The 16,368-nt window shown below is 45.7% G+C and overlaps 1 protein-coding gene across 4 annotated transcripts in view; it reads right to left on the reverse strand.

Annotated features, from left to right (window-relative positions):
• The window catches only part of LOC123517055 (mucin-17-like), a 116,484-nt gene that overhangs the window by 37,970 nt on the left and 62,146 nt on the right, over positions 1-16,368 (reverse strand). For 3 of the 4 annotated variants that reach the window (XM_045276882.1, XM_045276884.1, XM_045276881.1), the window contains exons 2-3: positions 12,557-12,725; positions 5,796-5,904 (exon numbers count right to left, since the gene is read on the reverse strand). In XM_045276882.1, the coding sequence (XP_045132817.1) occupies positions 5,796-5,904; positions 12,557-12,725 (278 nt within the window). Of the gene's footprint in view, positions 1-5,795; positions 5,905-12,556; positions 12,726-14,240; positions 14,444-16,368 lie in introns of those variants that run through there. The other variant, XM_045276883.1, reaches the window with a different exon arrangement.

The raw sequence follows: 16,368 nt of genomic DNA on the forward strand, positions 1-16,368 counted from the left end.
GTCCTGCATGTGGCAATGATAAGTTTGGAGCAGGTGGCCTCTACTCTCGGGTGTGAGGCGCGGCAGTGCGGCGGCGGCAGTGGCGGAGGAGGAGGAGGCGGCAGCGCCCTGTCACACCCTCGCCCGCGGCCCTCATACCAACACACCCGCCTCGCCCGTCCTCATACACAACACAATACACCATAACACAACACAACATAGCACACACAAACACAACACAACACACACACAACACAACACACACACACACACACACACACACACACACACACTGGAAAACACTGTATGGGTGAAACAAATGTAACACTTTCCACGCGTTTCTTTAAATCCAGGACAATCCTATAACGTGTTTTGGGGATGATAGCGGCTTTTACTTACTCGGGCGCGAAGTGGCGGTGTGATGAAAGACGATATGGCAGTATGGTAGTAATGGTGGTGGTGGTGGTAGTGGTGGTGGTGGTGACGGTGGTGGTGGTGGTGGTGGTGACAGTGGTGGGTGGTGATAACAATGATGATGACAAGTACTACCGTGATGTGTACATTAAAGGATGAGATTACGGCTTCTCTCTCTCTCTCTCTCTCTCCTGACATCTGCAAAGCTTCTCGACTCGGGGGGTCACACAATCCTCAAAAGGGAACCACTGCTGGGAAGACGGTGAGCTGACTGCTGGCCGCCCAAACACGTCCGGCGCCTCACAGATTCCATAACCTGACCTTACGTGCCACTCCCCCCTCCCCAACCATCCCCACACCTGCACGTCCTCCTGCCTACCATCCCTTCCTCTGCCCACATGCTACCTGCTGCCTATGCTCTCTCCATGACTAGGAAGTTTTATTTTTATTCAGTTAATCTTTGTGTCATTCCTCATCATCTGTCGCATGTTTTGGATTTGTTGGTTACGTATGCGTCTGTCAGTTCCGCCTTTCGCTTCTCCTGTCACTTGTTTTGTCTCATCTGTCAGTCTCCATGCGGCTCCCGTGCCTTCTGTCTCCCACCCATGCGTGTCTCTATTATATCTAATCTCCTGCACTTTCTGTCAGCTCAACACCTTTTTGAGTCCATCTCCATTTCTATTTCCTCCTGTCACCCCCACACTTGCTATTTCTTCCGTCAGTTCCAGTCTGGATCCTTCACCAGCGCCACGGTCTCGCCCTCCTATTGTCACTGCCACGCCACGCTGCCATGCCCTTTTCGATCTGCTTCACAATACATTTAGAGTGAGACTTCTCCGTGAAGCGATGTTCTCACGAAGGAAACAAGGTAACTCTCTCTCTCTCCATTCGCGTCCGTAGAGTACACAATTCTCTACCCACCGCCCTCACGGAAGCTCGTAAAGACAGTTCAGCACCGCCCAGCAGCCCCAGCAGCAGCCGGTCACGTCTCGGTGCTCACCTCGACGCCGGGGAGACGCGTAGTGGGTGTGGCGGCGCGGCAGGACCCATTCCCCTCTTAATGACAGAGGAACCTGCAGCTTAATCACGTTTCTTCACTCTACATCGCATCACCTCCCACGCCACAGCGGAGACCATTGTTCTCCTCTCCTTCCCTCCACTCCATGATGCAAACACTACAGCTTCTGCCCCGCCCGTCCCCTCCGCTCCCGTGCGTACGTCAGCCATCTTCCTTACCTGATATCCCATCCCCCCAAGGCCTGTACCGGTACATACCTGTCCACTAACGCCATATCCCTATAATGTCAACTGGTTCTCATGTTTCGTGCGTTATCTTCCCGTGACTCACGCCACTATGAAGCCCTGGGTACACAAGCCTCCTCTGTGATGTGGTTATGCCTTGTTTTCATGTCATGTTATCTTTATGGAACAAATGTCGTGTATTTCGTCATCTATTACATGTGTCTGTCAAGTCTGAGAACCAATTCGCCTTTGCCTCCCACGCCCAGGCCAGGTCAGCAACAGCCACCCTCGTCATCGCCTCCCAGCCATCACCCCCTCGTCACCTGCCACGGCCTCCCGCACTCCCAACACGGGACACACTGGGCACCCTCGCCAACCAAGGACATTGTTCCGTCTTTAATTATAATTAGGACTCCATAATTCCCTTGTGGATGAGTAACTTCCTTCCAATCATTTGTCTTGTTGTTGCCCAATGTCTTACACACACACACACACACACACACACACACACACACACACACACACACGCACGCACGCACACACACACACACACACACACACACACACACACACACACACACACACACACACACACACACACACACACACACACACTTCAGGGAGATGTACCAAGAAACCAAATCAACACATCATTCTGAAATTTCCGTCAGCGAGTTGACGAACACAACAATGGTTTCCTGCACCGAGGTTGAGAGTCAGGCAAGGACGTGGAGGCAGCAGTGCATGGACAAATGACACATTCTGCTGGATTACAAAAAGAACATCACAGTGGATGTGTGAAACCACAATGATCCAACTGTAAGGATGTACTGTACAACAGCCACCGTCTGCACCACAGAGCTGCAGCGTTACTGTAGCTATGGGTAATGTTTCCCGTTAGACTGCTGGATAATTATTACATTCCTGATTTTATGAATCAGACACTGGGTGGCGCAGAGACGTCAGTACAAACGTCAGGAGGAGGCGTGGTTCATGCGTCACCCGGTGAGGCTGGAGACCCCGACCCCGGCACCCTCGGGCACGCCGGCCTGCCTACCTGCTGCAGGGGCGGACTGAAGTAAGGAGAGACGGACAGCTGCACAACTATGGCAGCTGCAGGACTTTGGCAGACGACGACCCACGACCCGGCACAGCTGATCACACCTTCCCTTTAATATCTTCCACATCCCCCTCCACCATGTTAGTACATCACCGCAACACTATCGCGCACTGCTCACCAACAGTACGTCACAGTTAATGCTCTCTTAGACTTAATTTTTGATTGAAAACCTGAACAAACTGATATTTGTAAAAAGGATGGCCGACGCGCACTGACACAACCTCCTCCGAACACAGCAGCAGCACGACTGATGATGCACTTGATGTTCGGCACAGATGTGGGTAGGTGCCACATCTCGCCACACACGAAACAAAGATGGACAAATCACACCCCACCAAATGTCTTCCATTGTGACAAGAAAACACTTGCTCCTTCCCGTGTGTCTCCACTCAATGATTACCTCCACTGCCGCCTGACGCCTGTGTTTTGACAGACAACACACAGCATCTCCCTCCCGCCTCCCCGCCCCTCCGCCCCTAGGGCCTGGATCCCCCAGCCGCCCATCTCTTCTCCCGTACCTCCTCCAACTGGGAACAAAAATTATGCGTAAAGTGAATGAATATTTATACGTACTATACGTACTTTTTTACTCTTCCATTATCCTGCCCCATTATTGTGCAGTGGTGCAGTGCTCGCCAAGTGTTTGGCTAATGTTACGCCTGTCCTGACAAGAAAATGGAAATCCAGAGTAGCATCAGCAACCACTGACTGACTGGGCGAGTGTTTGTTAAGAAGGCAACCTGTGCCGCCAGTCCACACGTACGCAGGGAACAGTGTGCGTGTGTACAAGACGAGCAAAGAAAAGTTCCAGACCAGCAAAAAACAGCAGTGTGGCAAGATTATCACGTGAAGGCGCCGGCTGAGGATACCCAAGCCACACGCCGTGACCGCACCGCTGTCCCTCGTGCTCACTGCTCAACCTTGCAGCAGCCACGAGTCGCCAGGAACAGGTGTACGTGTGGTGCCTTCAGGATGGCGCTGGACGGACGGAGACATGTATTGAGTAAGGACTGGACACGCTTACGCAGGAGCTGGGACTGGGAGTGGAGGGCGCGGCTGGATGATTAATCAATAGCACAGAATGAACCACCACTTCCGCACACAAGTTAGCACGAAGCTTTCCTAAACATCTGTCTCTCCCTACAAACACCTGGCGGCATCCACTCACTTCCTCCGTCACATCTGCGTGGGCTGGAGATTAATGAAGAGATAAGGACCATCATCTATAAAGCTTATCTGATACGCCTCAAAATCACAGGATGTAAATATTTCCGATAAGATTGTTGCTAATTCTGCCCTGTCTTAAACAGCAAATCTCAACAGTGTCATCATGTTGTAGTCACTTGATTCACCACTATGTCTCATTGTGTCTGTCTGTATGTCCGTTTGTCTGTACTTGTATCTTTTTGCTGTGATTGCGTTCCTTGGTTTATGTGTGTGTGTGTGTGTGTGTGTGTGTGTGTGTGTGTGTGTGTGTGTGTGTGTGTTGAATAAATAGCTCGCAAAAAAAAAAAAAAAAAAAAAACATCAAGGATATAACCATTTATTTCCACCTGGACCTTCAACAGACTCTTTCATGTAAGCGACAAAACGAATACCAATAAGAGAGTAAGAAAATAAAAATAAATAAAAAATAAAATGAGTGAAGAATAAGTAGTAAGTGCAAATGAGAACCCTGGTGCTGGACATTCTACACGACACACACACACACACACACACACACACACACACACACACACACACACACACAGGCAGAACGAACACGATGACACAATACTGGCCCAAAGAAGCGTGTCAGGGCCAACAACAAACGCGAGGCGGCGAGTAACAAGTGCACGGCTATACGCTGCAGGAATGATTCACGCACGCCGCCGCCGCCGCCACCATGTCTTGCAAGCCTCGCCACGCACCACGGCAGGCAAGTGACGTCCTTGGTTCACGCTTTGACGATGAAGGCTGCTGACAAAGGACGCGGCGTGAAGCTTCGATCATTTTGGCGCGGGGTGACAGGAGCGGCTGGAGGGCGGGGAGGGAGGGAAGGGAGCGGTGTGTGTTGATGTGAGACCAGGGAAGGTTTGTCGTGCGTAAATTCCCACAATGAGAGCCATGAACGAGCAGCAAGCAGGCAGTCAATAACTCGACGGCAAGGAGCTCATGCCGCCCTGCCTCCTAGCGGTCAAAACTGACAGCGAGGGTCACGCTTCGCTCAATAACTAAAACCAGTGCAAGTGACACCCGAGGGAGACGGTTCGGTAAGCCACATGCTCGGCTCCATACACGCCCCTTCAATACCAAAGCTAGCGGGGGACTCTTAATACGCTGATGTATGTTGTTGTGGCGCGGCACATTCCGTGACTAGCCAAGATTATTCACGGCTCGGTCCAGTGCTTGTGAAATGTGTCTTTGTCTCGAGGGAAAGTGTCTCTGATATACCACTGTGTGTGTGTGTGTGTGTGTGTGTGTGTGTGTGTGTGTGTGTGGACACCCCTCCCTCCCCCGTTACCAGCACATCCTTCCACAGGACTCGGGTTACATGCGGCATGGCAGCAAGGTGGGGCGGGGCAGGGTGGCAGGGGGGCAGGGAGGATCAGCCACACCAAGGAAGGACTCGCCCTCCCGCCATACTGATTCACACGCCGCCAAATAATCGGTGAAGTTACAAAATAAATAAAATATAAGCGTTCCCAGCGCTGAAAAATTCATCCCGTCCTGCCATAATCCACAGCCTGCACTCCTCAGCTATTGACCTTCCCGCCAAGACTTACCCTTCCTCCTCCTCCTCCTCCTCCTGCCACTACCACTGCCTCTGCCACTGCCACTCCTCACTCTCCTCCTCCTCTTGCACGGCGGTCTCTCACAATGAAATAATGTTCTTGGCTTAAGGATAATGTTTAAAAAAAGCTGAAAATAAGTAAGTAAACAGAAGGCATTCTTTGTAAGAACACAATGCTCCTTGTGGAAGGGAGGTGTTGCAGAAAATGGGTGCAACTGCAACAAAAGAAAACGAATTCATGGGCAACTCAAGTAATGGTGGACTTACCCTTCTCGTCTCGATGTCAAGGTTCAGTTTTCGAAGTTTCTCTTTCTTGAGTGAGTCGCCAAGTACAGGTTCGCAGAAGAAGTATCGAGAGCTGCGTATCCCGTCGTCTCTGTAACACAAAGGTAGAATGCACAGTAGTGAAAGAGCAGCCATAATACACACACACACACACACACACACACACACACACACACACACACACACACACACACACACACACATACGAGGACGTGGTGGAGATGTTATCGAAAACCGTGCGTAATAAAAGAATGTTGTAAGTTTCAGCATGGACCAACAGTGACCCTTGCACTGTTAATACCTTCAGTACGTTGGCAGTCCAGCACTCACAATTCAAGGATGTATGAGTGTTTTTGAGATCGGAAATCAATCATTCGTTCATTGGCGTCTAGGGAATATTATAAAATCTTCATTACTCAGTACATTAATACGTTTTTCTATTGGCTGTAGTAATGCAATGATGAATCACGAATATCCTTGGTCATAACAGTGTTCCCAAGAATTTGTTTATACATTTCCAACATTGACCTCTGGACTTCCCTCGGCCCCAGGAGTGTGTCTCCAGCCTTTCTGCATAAATGAACCACATTAGGTGATTAAAATATTGAAGAGAACCTCCCCTTCTGGTGTTAATATGCAATAAAGTCATGCAGTGGAGTAAGGGATGAGGTCCAATAAGTTAGACCATGCAGTCATTTTTGCACAAACACTCTCTGAGCCAGGAAAACAACAAAAGGATTCTACAATTTCAATTTACGATGCAATGTTACTGTCTTTACATCTAAACGTCATGACTCCTTGCTGCGGGGATGAATAACAGTGACATACATATTCAAATGGAAATGGTCTAATAGTTGTGTTTACTAATTATGTTTCCTTGTCTTCAATGAGATCCTGCCACGACTGACTAAGGGAGGCAATCAAGGCACAGCGTGACCCACGTATCGCCCGCAGCCACAATGTTGCTCTTCCCCTGGGGGCCTCGTCCTTCCCTCCGTGTGCATCTCTCACTAAAATAGGTTCTCTTTGTCCCCTCGGTATGTGGACACTTGTCTTTCATATCGACAAATTAAAAAGACCACACAACCCTCTTTCCTTATGTTCTTATGTAATCTCGAATTCTCATGGGGTTATTTTTTCCCTTTCTCAGCAATAGTGCAGAATTTTCACCGAGCAACAATTCACATGATAGCACCCCTGACAACCCCCAGTAACGCCCATCACAGCCTGCAGCAAGTCATCGCGATAGTAAGACAAACTTTGGACCTTATTACATTTACATTTATCAATAGCAATAATTGATGTAACCGTGCCAAAATCTATATAAGAATATTAATTAAGTGAACACTCAAACTCTTACTCTAGACATTCAAACTCCTTGTTGAGTGGGCGGGTAGGTCCCCAGGGGCCGTGCCAGCCACACTGAGAACCTTTGCTCTACACACTGACTGACGATGCACTCACCGCGCCTCCACACCCTCGCCGCAGCAGCCAACTTCCAAACTGGGACCTTGTGACTGTACTCTTGAATATGAATAACAGAGACACCTTTGTGAACCCACCACCTTGGACTACACTGTTTGTTCTCTATCGATTGAACATACCTCTCTCTCTCTCTCTCTCTCTCTCTCTCTCTCTCTAAGCACTTTAATTGATTTTATTCGAAATCTATCGTGAGTAATAGTCTATAACTTCCACACACGCTCGCAACTAAGTGTTCGTTAAAGCGTTCTCATCCGCGACAAACTGTTTCGAATCTCCAGCGAAGCCACACAGAAGCCTCGTTCACTCACACACACACACACACACACACACACACAGGGCACCACCACCTTCACCACCACCACTTGCTTCACTCAAGACACGCTTTGCTGCTGACATTTCACCGTCTTCTCTCTTTCAACAGGCTGTAGTAGACACTTTCCCTATTTCACTGTCTAATTTCTTGCTTTTTACAGGCCACAGTACACCTTTTCCCTTGTCATTTCAGTCCTTTATCTCGTATACGCAAGCTGTTGTGGATTCGATTTTAATATTTCTTTAGGTCTCCTTAACGTTATTTCCACCGTTTCTGAAGCTGTATAAATTCGCATGGTAACCAGGATGAATATGAAAACGTGGCATGACACTGAATTGGTTAAGAAATAGTATCGTTTTAGATGAAGTGTTTTCTCTCGTCTCCTTGCTCACTCCCAGCTTGTTGCTTTGTTATTACACTTCCCGCCTATTGACTGGAGTAACCGCTGGGTCCGAGGGTTACACGGGGTGAGGGACGCTGCGGGTGTGAACATAGCGTAGTTGTTCCCCCTCAAGTCCTTGACGTGTACTCCTTCTGGTGCAATTTGCTATTCACGCCACCAGAGGGCTGTAACAACCAAACAAGTCACCAATCACATGCACATCCTATACCTAAATCCTACACTCACCTAGTCAGCTTCTATCTAACCCATCCACCCGCTTCATTCATGCACTCGCTCGGGTCACGGTGTTCAAGATGCGGAAATTACCGATGCACTTACCAATAATAGCTTTCAGGAGGACGTGACTTTGGAATGCACTCTCAAACAATTCACGGTCTTTGTCTTAACAGCTTCACCCCTTCACTACCATGATACGTCTTCATATTTATTCTGGTTACTATTAAGCGATTTCACACAGCTTCAGAAACTCGTATGTGATTAAAATAGTGAAGACTCTGGACCATTAACTTTCTGACACCCATAAACCCTTATTAATGTAAATAAAATCGTCTAATTACACACAAAACTTATGGTAAAAACTGCGTTCCAATTTGAAGGGTTGTAGTGGAAGTTACCAAGATCTTCAAGGTGTGTTGTCACGTTTCCAGCGATTGAACAAAGGAAAGACACCAATGAGAACCACTTTAATAATCTTTGTGGTCGTTGAAAATACTGATGATGAGCGGCCAGAGCGCATTAATTAAAGTACACCTTCAGTACACACACACACTCACACATACACGTCTGTTAATTCCCTCACCTCGTAATGTTGCTGCAAGGCTTTCTCTCTTCCTGCCGGGACACAGAGCTGAACGCTTTCCAAACAAGGCCATCAGATCATTGTCCAAACTGAAATTGCTTCTGAATTTTTTTCCTGCAACTTTGACACCCTCCCATCTCTCTCTCTCTCTCAACACTTTCTCAGAACACATTTACATCTCACCAGCTGTTTAACTCTCCCACACTTATCTACTCATCTCTTGTCAGTCTCCCAATTCCACTGTCTTCGAGGTTCACATTGCGTCAACACACACAACTCTCAGCTCTTATATCTAGCGCCTTAGTGTCTGATCCTGCCACACCCCAACACGGCCCGCCTCTCACTGTGCACCGGGAGCTGTCCATCGCGGCCACGTAATCCTGATGTTTATAGTCTTGTGGGAGTGGCTGACAGTCTTCACTACTCTTATCTTGCTGGGTTTTTGTTATTGTTTGTCACGTCCATTATTCTTCCCGACGACTACGATCAATATACATACAAAAGAAGAGAGAGAGAGAGAGAGAGAGAGAGAGAGAGAGAGAGAGAGAGAGAGAGAGAGAGAGAGAGAGAGAGAGAGAGAGAGAGAGAGAGAGAGAGAGAGAGAGAGAGAGAGAGAGAGAGAGAGAGAGAGAGAGAGAGAGAGAGAGAGAGAGAGAATTTTGTCCTGACTAGGCTATAAAAAAAAAAAAAAAAAAAAAAAAAATCTGCATGCCCTCCTGGTGACAAGTGCGTGGCTCTGGAAGGCTGCATGGTGGTGGTGGTGGTGGTCATGCACGTTGCCTATTTATACATCATGGTGAGACTCAGACCGCTCGCCCTTCCTCCTGAGTGAGTGAGTGAGTGAGTATGACAGAGTGAGTGAGTGAGTTAAAAGCATTTCTACAGTGAGTGAGTGAGTGAGTGTGATTGAGTGAGTGAGTGAGTGAGTGAGTGAGTGAGTGAGTGAGTGAGTGAGTGAGTGAGTGAGTGAGTGATTGAGTGAGTGAGTGAGTGAGTGAGTGAGTTATTAATATGCTCCCCGTCAATTCTTAGCGGGTTTACTCCTCTCCCGATATAGTGATTTCCAAGGCACGTGTTACTGAGATGAAGCCAAACCACTACAACGCCAACTTAACATGGCTGGAGTAGGACAACATTCATCACACTGCATAGAACTCGTGACATGCATAAGGATCTCGGAGGAAGCTTTGGTGTGAAATTCGTACGTGTATGTATATTTTTTTAATGGACTTGTGAATCATCGTGGGAATTCTGAAGAGTTCACGGCGTTGCATTATGAAGGGTGTGTATTGTTTAAAGGCGAGCGTGCGGAGACTCACCCGTCAGGCGCTGCTCTCCCGGCGGCGGCAAGGCCCGGGTCGTGGTGGCATTTCGCATTAACCCCTTCAATTCTCAGACACATTTTTACCATGATTTTTTGGTTGTGACTTGATTTTATCTGCATTAGAAAGGGTATATGAAGGTCAAAAGATTAATGGCCAGTGTCTTCACTATTCTAATCCCCACATATGTTTCTGAATACTGAAGGAATGCTTTTAACTCCTTCAATACTGGGGTATATTTTTACCTTGAGATTCGTGTACAATTAAGCCATTTTATCGACATCACGAAGGGTTCTATGGAGGTCAGAAGATTAATGGCCACAGTCTTCACTAATTCAATCCCTCATATGAATTTCTGAAGCTGTATAAAATCACCAAATAGTCAACAGAATGAATATGGAAACGTGTCATGCTACTGAAGGGGTTAATGTCACTACAACCTTAGAAATATCCTTAAACGTGTGACTTCACCCAGAGTCTTTTAAAAGTAGAGGAAGTGTCCATGGCCAGAAGTATCAATTGTTTTTAGCTTACGTTTGGCCATTATGAAGGTTGTATAGAAATGTAGTTGATCTGTCGCTACAACCCTAGAAATATCCTTAATCCCTTCAGTACTGGAACACATTTTTACCATGATTTTTGGGTATGATTAGACAATTTCATTTGCATTAAGAAGGGTCTATGGAGGTCGGAATATTCATGGCCAGATTCTTCACTCTTTTAACCACAAAATAAGTTTCTGAGCTGTAAAGAATCAAATAGTAAGCAGAATGAATATGAAAACGTGTCATGGTACTGAAGTAGAATACTGTTGTGACTTTACCCAGAATCTTTTGATATTACTGGAAGTGTGGGCCAGACGTGATTCAGAATATGATCTAGACTTTAACCCCTTCAGTACCAGGATGCGTTTTCTAATTTATTCTGGTTACTATTTGGCGATTTTATGCAGGTTCAGAAACTTAAAAGGGGATTAAAATAGTGAAGACTGACCATTAATCTTCTGACCTCCAAGACCCTTCCTAATGTCAATGAAATGAACTCGAGGTAAAAATGCGTCCCAGAACTAAAGGTGTTAATAATTCGTTTTGTTTTCTGTTTGATCACGTGACAACTCCTCACTTCCACACTCGTCAATAAAATGATCTTGTTCTTTCTGTTGTTATACTGAGGGAGAGAACGTAACAAGAGAATAATAACAATAATAATAATAGAAAAGATCACAATCGTAAATAAAAAAAAAGGATCTAGTTCTTCCTCTTGTTATACTGAAAGAAAACGTAAAAAAAGGAAAGAAAAAGAAAAAAAGGAAAAGAAAAAAAAGAAAAGATAAATAAATAAATAAATAACAAAAGATCACACTCTTAAAAAAAAAGGCTCTTATTTTTCCTCTTATAATACTGAAAGAAAGTAAAACAATAAAAAAAAAAAAAAAGAATAACAAAACAATAACGAAATCGCTTTGATAATCTGCAGTAAATAGACAAAAACACCACCACCACCACCACCAGCTCCGAACCAGACTAGCTCACTATTATATTCTTGTTTATCCTCTCTAAATTAGCCCTTACAATTTACTGCCTTGATGCCCTAATGGTTTTGTGGCTTATACATGCATTTACAGAATTACCACTTGTTATCAGATTCCATTGTAAGGCATTATAAAGCTACCCGGATATACGTGGCTTTATTACCAACATTATTCATCCACACAGCTCCATTGTAAGGCATTATAAAGTTACCTGGATATACGTGACTTTATTACCAACATTATTCATCCACACAGCTCCATTGTAAGGCATTATAAAGCTACCTGGATATACGTGACTTTATTATCATTATTTATCCACACAGCTCCATTGTAAGGCATTATAAAGCTACCTGGATATACGTGGCTTTATTATCATTATTATCTATCCACACAGCTCATTTTTTATTATCACTATCTTTTTCAGAGGGTTATTTATTTTTTTCCCACGGTTTATTAAGTAAGAGTCACCAGGATTCTGTGCATTGAGAACCCGAGACTCGCTAAGCTGTTAATGGTGTGTTTTAGTGCTAAGTGATGCCTGCAGGAGATCTGTTTATTTATTTATTTATTTATTTTTTTGGGGGGTGTAGGGTGAAGGTGGAGTTCATTTGAGTAAAGGTGTGTATTTATCTACATTCTACGCCATGGGTCTTATTTATATCGTGTTACATCGATATTCCCCTCTCTCTCTCTCTCTCTCTCTCTCTCTCTCTCTCTCTCTCTCTCTCTCTCTCTGTGTGTGTGTGTGTGTGTGTGTGTGTGTGTGTGTGTGTGTGTGTGTGTGTGTGTGTGTGTGTGTGTGTGTGTGTGTGTGTGTGAGTCCTCTCCTCTCCTCTTCTCTCTCTCTCTCTCTCTCTCTCTCTCTCTCTCTCTCTCTCTCTCTCTCTCACCTCAGTTGGTCGATTTCTCTCATGATGTGCACGGGTGTCTGGTGGGCCTTGTCGTACAGGCTGCGGAGTGCCGGGGGGCGAGAGGTCACCGTGAAGAGGTCAGCGGAGGCCTCGTCAGTGTGGTGGTAGTGGTCCTGTCGCTCGCTGAAACTCCGCAGGTCACCCTCAGCTGCAACGATAACAAGAGGTTGCTTAGTATTCATATCACAACACCTATCAACTCCTTCAGTACTGGGACGCATTTTTACCTTGAGTTTTGTGTGTGATTAGACGATTTTATTAGCATTAGGAAGGGTCTATGGAGGTCAGAAGATTAATGGCCACAGTCTTCACTATTTCAATCCTACATAAGTTTCTGAAGCTGTGTAGAATCGCCAAATAGTAAGCAGAATGAATATGAAAACTCGTCATGGTACTGAAGGGGTTAACTAGTATTCTAACACGCTTTCCTACTGTGCTAACCTGATAATTTCCGTCCCTTTCCGTTTTGCTACTGTCCTATTCTTTGTCTTCTCAAGCTAAACTATTCCTTTGGTTGCTTATTATTTACATAAACAGCTATTTACTGCTCTTCTAACACGTTTTGCTGCTATGCTAATTTCCATCCCATTTCGTTTTTGCTACTGTGCTAACTTTGGTCGTCTTAAACTAAACTAAACTTAAGCTTCAACTAATATTATTCTTCAGTACTGGGACGGAGTAAAAATGGTCTAATCGTACGCAAATCTCACGGTAAAAAATGTGTCCCAGTACTGAAGGGATTAACTTAACAAAATAAGGGGAATGTAACAGTGTAATAGTGTAATGACGGTGTGAAGCAAAGTAAAGGGTGGAGCTGCTTCATTCGGGTTTTCTTTTCCACCTCATACCAAACTCGCAGCGTTTCAAGAGGCGAGTATCAAGACATCCCTGTGACTAAATTGGCTACTAACGCGATAGGAATCCTCACTCACTACTTGTCCGGCCCGCGCCAATCAAGCAGGCTATATATATCCTCGAGTTTCTTTTACCTTGCAGTTATCTCCCTCCCTCCCCCCATGCCCTGACAAAGGTCAATAGTTTGAGATAGGAGTAAGATACCTGTGTGAATGAAGCGTGCATGAGAATCTGTGTGTAATTAATGTTAATATATGAAAATAAGTAAAAATAAACATGAATATAAAAATCAATCAATAAAAACCAATAAAAAAACTACATTAAGGAAAACAAACCACTGTATATATGTAAATAAAAAAAAAATTAAAAAAAGGCCTAATACTCAAGTCAGGGTGATGAAAACAAATAAATTAATAAAAAATAAATAAATAAAATAAGGATCTTTCTCGTGCAGCCTTCTTTACACGCACTAAATGAAGATGAAATGTTAGACTATATTTGTGCATCACGTTGAAGTAGTGCAGTGTGTGAATGGGGGACGTACATCAGTCACACTAATTCAATGCATACATGTAATAGTAGTAGTAGTAGTAGTAGTAGTAGTAGTAGTAGTAGTAGTAGTAGTAGTAGTAGTAGTAGTAGTAGTAGCAGCAGTAGTAGTAATAGTGTGACTCAGTGGATGCGCCATGCGTCTGAGAACAGTACACGTCCCTCATCCAGCACCCACACACCACCCCCACCAGGAGGACACAACCCTGCCGCTATGTCAGTCTCAAATAACGTCGTGAGGGAAATATCCACTACATACCTCGGAAAAAAATGTGTGTCTGGCGTGCCGCAAGGACCCATCCTCACTGCACCTCACTTCACCTCTCACTCTTACTCCTTCTGCCTCGCGCACTCTCCGCCGGACCACTGCAAACCACGCCACAGAGCACAGGCGTGTCCGGGAGTGCCCACAAACACACCTCTGTCCTCTTTCTCTCTCTCTCCCTCTCCTCCCCCCCTCTCTCTCTCGTCCACTCCACGCGCTTGCTTCACCTCTCGGGCGCCTCCTTCAGCTCCTCGCGGCACTGCACTTCCTCACAGCCTTCACGCCTGCACACCTAAGTCAGTGTGTGCCCCGTGACAAGGTGGGTCCGCCGCGCACTGTAAACTTTGAGTAGCAACAGCAGGTGAGGTGAGGCGAGGCGCATGTTTCGCGCACACGTCTCGAGGTGTAGTGAGGGTGTAACAAGAGGTCGAGTATTGCATTCCCCCTTTCCTCTCTCTGGCTCTCTCTCTCTCTCTCTCTCCCTCCTCCCCTACCCACGTCTGCTCCCCTGCTTCTGGTCCTCCTCCTCCTCCTCCTCCTCCTCCTCCTGCTACTGCTGCTGTTTACGTCCTGCTGCATGCACACGTTTCTCTTCGCACCTCCTCTTTTTTTCCTGCTTCTACTTTGTCTTATCTACTTATTCATATCATATTTGCTTCTTCCTTTCGCTTTTTTATTTTTTTCAGAGACCAATGTATTTTCCTAAAGCTACATTATCTACTTCTACTACTACTACTACTACTACTACTACTACTACTACTACTGCTACTACTACAATATTCGCATCTCTCACCATATCACAGGCAAATCCGATCTAACACCAGAAGCCCCGATGACAACTTTGCAATGGCCTCTAAGCCGTAACTCTGCCCGCCTCGCTTCCATCTCCCCCCCTCCCATCCCTCCCCAAAGACCCTCAGGTAACCTCACACCGCCTCCTGAAACATACCTCCTCGTGCCCTCACCCTCGCCTCGCCCTCCTCCCTTTACCCCTCACCGCGCACTCGTCCCTCAACCCTCGCTGCCGCCGCATCCACTCAGCTGTCCCCTCTCAACACACAGAGGAACAAATGTGCGTACAGGAAAGGGAGAGAGGAAAAGGGAGGGAAAGAGGGAGGGAAGGAGGGAATGAGGGAGGATTAACGTAAGGTGAAAGGGGAGAATGGTAAGTGTGGATTGGGTGAGAGAGGAGGAAAGAGTGGATTGGGTGAGAGAGAAGGAAGGGAGGTGTGGATTGGGACGGAGAAGGAGGGAAAGTATGGATTGGGAGGGAGAAGGAGGGACTATTTTGAGTTGAGAGGGACGGATTGGTAAGTAAGGAGGTTGGGTAAGGAGGGTGGGTGAAAATATATTGATTAGTTTAGAGTGCAGAGGTGTGGATTGGGAGAAAGGGAGAGAGAAGGATGGAGTGGGGATTGGAGGAGGCTGTTTTGAGTTGAGAGGCAAGAAGTGGATAAGTAGGCAGGTTAGCTGATATATAATATAGTTTAAGGTTGTGTGTGTGTGTGTGTGTGTGTGTGTGTGTGTGTGTGTGTGTGTGTGTGTGTGTGTGTGTGTGTGTGTGTGTGTGTGTGTGTGTGTGTGTGTTATTGTGCCAGATGAAGCTAATTTTGTTGTTTTGTATGTAATAATAGTTAGTTCACTTCTGTTGTTATAATTCACAGCATTTACTTTATCTGTCTAACTAATACCTTAATCTGACCACCGTGTATTGGTTAAGTTAAGTTACGTTAGGTTCACAATATCACACGCTACGGTCAGGCTAAGTTGGATTAGACACGAGAAAAAAAAAAAATCTTAACACTCCAATAATAATAATAATAATAATAATAATAATAATAATAATAATAACAAAAATAATAATAACAACAATAACAACAATAATAACAGCAATAATAATTACTGCGAAGTTAACAACACAAATCATTCACTGGATAAAAAAAACAACAACAGTAATAATATCAAGAGTAATATGAACAGGTATGATTCAATAGTACCAAGGAATGACGGTCAAGGGTATGTATGTATGTTATTCTCACAAGTTCAAGGTCGTGTCTCCAGCTAAGCCTCGTCTGGCCGGGAACAATGCCTTGCCCAGCTATTCAAATGTCTGGCTGGATGA

Source organism: Portunus trituberculatus, chromosome 41, assembly GCF_017591435.1.
Source record: "Portunus trituberculatus isolate SZX2019 chromosome 41, ASM1759143v1, whole genome shotgun sequence".
Lineage (NCBI taxonomy): Eukaryota > Metazoa > Arthropoda > Malacostraca > Decapoda > Portunidae > Portunus > Portunus trituberculatus.